This window comes from Pundamilia nyererei, unplaced genomic scaffold (genome assembly GCF_000239375.1).
Source record: "Pundamilia nyererei isolate P.nyererei 1_Seehausen unplaced genomic scaffold, PunNye1.0 scaffold00139, whole genome shotgun sequence".
NCBI lineage: Eukaryota > Metazoa > Chordata > Actinopteri > Cichliformes > Cichlidae > Pundamilia > Pundamilia nyererei.
This window is the reverse complement of record NW_005187540.1, coordinates 326,854-331,862: the sequence shown is the minus strand read 5'-3', so window position 1 is coordinate 331,862 and position 5,009 is coordinate 326,854. Positions and strand designations below refer to the sequence as shown.

General features: G+C 42.3%; 1 protein-coding gene across 1 annotated transcript in view; it reads left to right on the top strand.

Moving 5' to 3' along the window:
* The window catches only part of myo1eb (myosin IEb), a 17,994-nt gene extending 16,997 nt beyond the window's left edge, over nt 1-997 (top strand). Inside the window, exon 27 of the mRNA XM_005744094.2 lies at nt 146-997. Coding sequence (XP_005744151.1) covers nt 146-222 — 77 coding nt within the window. The 3' untranslated portion in view covers nt 223-997. The remainder of the gene's footprint in view (nt 1-145) is intronic.
* Nucleotides 998-5,009: the final 4,012 nt, after the last annotated feature.

The window sequence follows — 5,009 nt, the reverse complement described above, 5'->3', positions numbered from 1 at the left end:
AGTTCCCACAAGGACCGCGCACGGTCGCGTAGTTCCCACAAGGGCCGCGCACGGTCGCGTAGTTCCCACAAGGACCGCGCACGGTCGCGTAGTTCTCTTGCTTACCTGAATGTTTGTCCTAAGCATTGTTTTTCCATTTCCACAGATCCATCTGGTTGGTGGTTTGGTCGCTTGCGGGGCAGAGAGGGGATGTTCCCTGGAAACTATGTGGAGAAGATCTAGACCTCGATTCCAGGGGTCAGAGGTACCAACCTGCTGCTGCAGCTGGGGTCATAGGTCATAGGAGCTTTCAACACATTGGTTGAGAGCTAAAAGGAGGCTGACTGCTGAAGATGGCGTGCTAACAAACAGCTGCACTGTACCCAGAGGTGAAAGGTCAGGGTGTGGTGTGCCGACATGCTGACTCCTGGACTCCCGATGTCCCATTAACGCTGCATACAGGTTACATGTCCCCATAAAACTTCGTTTTCACAGTGTCCTCGTGTGACTTCAGTCTCTGATCATCTCAGGTGGAGCCCCGTATATCTGACAGTTTATTGGTGTCCTCATTCTGACACACTGCATGTGCTAGATTTTTAAATTCCAGTTCAAAGACCTTCCATCTTTCTGGTTCTACAAGAGATGGAGCAAGAGGAGGGCAGCAGGAGGCTGCATCACGGCTTAGAGTTGATGGTTAACCAGTGTTGTACAAAAATGTGAATAACTAGTTTAGCCAGGTAGTATTCATGAGGCCGGTCAGTGAGGACAGCAAGGTTTATTCATCTGAAGTCCATCCAGTGCCCCCTGCAGCCTGCAGTGTTTATTACAGCCCTGAAATAAAACAAAGTGAGCACAGTGGCAGATTTAAAGCCCTGTACAGTATTTGACATTAACAGAGCAGATGAACAGACCCTGAACGTCACACAGGAGCTTTGATATACAAATAAAGGTATTTTATTTGTCTCATCATTAAAACGGAAATATTTTTTACCTGAAATAAACAGATGTAGATGATGAATGTTCAGCTGTGGTTTCTGTCGGGATCAATGTTTCAGCTGCAGCCTATCCTGAATCAGCAGCTTACCTGAGCTGATCAGCTCACCTGGTACACCTGTTTTCTTTCATTTTAACTTTTTTCTTTTTCTGATTTTTATAATTTGGATTTTTTCCTTAACGTAAACTTTAATTCATTTTTTTAAAATTATCTGTGTATTGTTTTTTTTTTTTAAATTGCACAAAAACAGCAGGACACTACATTACCCAGAGTCCTTTTGACCAAGTGGGTTGTGCTGGTTTTAGGTACAGTTGGAAAAGATTGGCTCATCCGTCCCATAGTGTCTCTGTTGTTTTACACCAAAAGGAAAAACTGTAGTGATAAATGTCAGAATAACTCTGAGACTGGAACGTCACACAGTAGGGTGAGTTGTAATAAATGAATAAATCTTGCAGCTTGTGCAGGTTAATGCTACTGTTTTGCATGTTTATTAAAAATGACTTTGTTAAATTTTAAATGCGACCATAAAGTGGTTCAATGCAACATTTCAGGTATTTATGTGAATCACAAATTGCACAGCTTGTCTTCCTGTCAATTCAGAGTGGAGGTAAACACACTTTTAAAATTGGTTTTGCAACTGAAGCAGTGTTCATTGTACAAATGTGTTTTCGAAGATTACCCTGTGCTCATTCTGATTAACCTGCTGCAGTGTTTTTGATCACACTCTGACATAGAAACTGAACATCTCATCTCAGTTTTACTTTAAGAATATAATCCACCCACTGTTATCATCTTCAATTTCTCCTTCCACCTCCGCCATGTTGGCCTGCAGTTGGTGCTGCTCTGAAAGCGCTGTAGTTTAAGAATATAATCCACCCACTGTTATCATCTTCAATGCCCTGTACCAACACAGAGCAGAGCAGCTATCTGAACGCTGCTCCAACAGAGGTCGATTATCTTGTTAATAATTTTACCTCCTCACTACGTACGACTCTGGATACTGTAGCTCCTGTGAAAACTAAGGTCTCTAATCAGAAGTACCTGACTCCGTGGTATAATTCTCAAACACGTAGCCTAAAGCAGATGACTCGTAATCTGGAGAGGAAATGGCGTGTCACAAATTTAGAGGATCATCATTTAGCCTGGAGAAATAGTTTGCTGCTTTATAAGAAAGCCCTCCACAAAGCCCGAACATCTTACTATTCATCACTGATTGAAGAAGAACAACCCCAGGTTTCTCTTCAGCTCTGTAGCCAGGCTGACAAACAGTCAGAGCTCTGTTGAGCCAACCATCCCTTTAACGTTCATGAACTTCTTCACACATAGAGTTATCCCTCTTCTTCATAATCCATCACAGTGTAAGCATGGATTACTAATAACCACCATCCCCTCCTTAAAAGAAATCAGGGTTCACCTGATGTCAAGCGTCTGCTGTCAGACTGAGTCGGGGATGTTTCTTTAATATTATGCTCCTGCTGCAGCAACACCGCTGCAAACTAAAGGTGCTGATTCACTCAGACTGAGCTCGAACATCAGTTCACTCTTGCAGAAATGGCTGTGTGGACATTAAAAACACATTTAAAGGAGAGAAGGAACAATCGACTGAATTGAATTGAATGATCTACTAACGCCTTTACTGCCACCTAGTGGTAAAGCCTAGTATCTCTGTTTAAATGAAAGCAGACGATATTCGCTTCTCGACAGCAAAGAACATCTGTCAGTGAGCTCAGTGACAGCAGCTGTTTGTTGGTGTGTAATGAACAGTGATGAGCCTTGTTTGTGACAAATGCACAGACTCGGTGAACACTGAGAATCTGCGCCAATTCAAAGGTGTTTGGGATGTTGATTGGCAGAGGACATTTTTATTTTGTTTCATGATGAAAACACATTTTTCTGTGATGCTGGATATATTCTCTCAGCTGTGACCTGCTGAGGGGTCTCAAACTCGGGGCCCGGGGGCCACGTGCGGCTCACGTCACCCGTACTTACAAACATGCTGAGGGATCGTCTGTGTTTGCTCAGTGACAGAGTCAAACACTCATGTGCACACTTATGCATTAAATACGAACACAGTGCTGCCACATGTGTGCACAGACAGACAGGACCAGTGTGTTTATTTGGTAGATCAATGAAAGGCTTCAGTTAGTTAAGAGGGCAGAACAAGCATTTGTCTTGTTATAAAATATTTCAAATTTTAAAGAACAAACAAAACGTTTTAGGAAATATTTGTTGGCGATTGTTTGTTTGTTTTGCACTACTTGAACACTAAAGTGGCCCTCCAATGAGACGGCACACAGCATGCCCAGATTAACGCAGTCAGATTTGATTTTGTAATAGAAAATTTCTATTGTTCTCATTTAGAGTATTTATGTGCTGAGCTGTGACGCTGTAATAGACTGTTCAGTGAAAGTTTCTAAAACTAGATGAACTTATTCCAGCCTCAGCAGATGGAGAAGACAACTCCCTTTACAGGTGCTGATAACGCCAAAGGCACAAAACAGCACGCCCACTGTTCCCTTTCATAGCGTGATGTTTGTAACTTCCTCCCTCTTCCTTGCAGTGGGAGCACCACTCCTGTCTCAGAGCTCGCATGACTGAACTGTGATGTTTGATGTGTGTTGGCTCTCCTGCCTGCATGCAGAAATAAAACAGCTTGATCACAGTGACCATGTTGCAGGCCACTTTTTTTTTTTGACAGAAAACTCCACAACAATTTCAACACAATTAAAGTGTCTACGTGGATCCACACCACAGAGTTTAATGTTTGTGGAGAGCCAGTACGTTAACTCTGATTTAAAACCAAATCTGTCTGGAGTTGATCATTTAACACTTGTTAATGCTAACTAGGTGTTAAGAGTTTTAACTCTCACAGAGTGTTTTATTTTAACTACATCGGAGTTATCTTCCAATTCATTGCAAAACTTCTGAAATTTTACAAATTCCTTTGGAAACAAACGTTTATTAAAAAGAGGCCATGTTTTTCTGAATAACCTTTGTTTTGAACTGTGCACCAGTGTACATGCTCTGACTTTCATTAGAATATTGTTTATCAAAGGGACATAGGTGAGCTGGCAGTGCAAACAGCACGCTCATTACTCTTTTCTTCAGTACAATATGAACGTCCTCCCTTCATCACTTTGTGGAGCTCCAACTCCCGCCATATCCCACCTTCCCAAGCATATCCTGTGTGCAGAGTCAATAAAAGTTAATTGTGTACTAATTAATTGCAGCACAGTACAAAAAAAAAGAATAATTTCTGAGTAACATGTGGTTTGTATTTTCCCAAAAGACAGTTCCAGATACGAATCCATTGCCCATTTTTAAAGCCAATATCAGAACAGGTTTGTTAACACGGTGCTCTCTCAAACAACCGAAGAACACAGACAACAGTTAATGCCCAACTACATTTAAAACAGTCTGTTTCATTTTGACCTAAACCGTGTGCACAAAACTCTGCAGGGATGTCGACCCACAGTCAGCGCTTCTGCTGTTTGCTACGTCGGTTTGGTGGTTTTCAGGCTTCACGTAGCATCATTATGTCAACAATCTAAACATTGTTTTAGGTGTAATTGAGCCAAAACCTGACTGAATATTCACATACAAGCTGTTTTCCAAGGCTATAGTGTTTGGCTGCAAACAACAGATTTCACCGAGCAGTGAGGCTAATGCCTTTCACGCCGCTTTGTCTCAACTCAAAAAAAGCTATTCAGTAGTGATGGCCCGCTTGAAGCTGGCGCTCCGGAGCTTGTGTCGAAAAAAACAACACACTGGTTCAGAAGCACTGTGTCGAGGCTTGCTTCGTTTGGCAAAAGTCACGTGACCAGTGACGTCCGAAGCTTCATTATTCATCACGTAACTGCTTCGGTACCTGATTCAAACGGATATAAGGAAGTGAATCATCCACGGGATTCGTGGAGTGTGTTGATGGTGACAGAGAGCGACGAGGTGATCATTCCACTGACAGATATGGAGCCAGCGAGGAAGAGAGGACGTTCTGGCGTGTGGGAATATTTTGAGTTGATTTTGCTCAATTCAT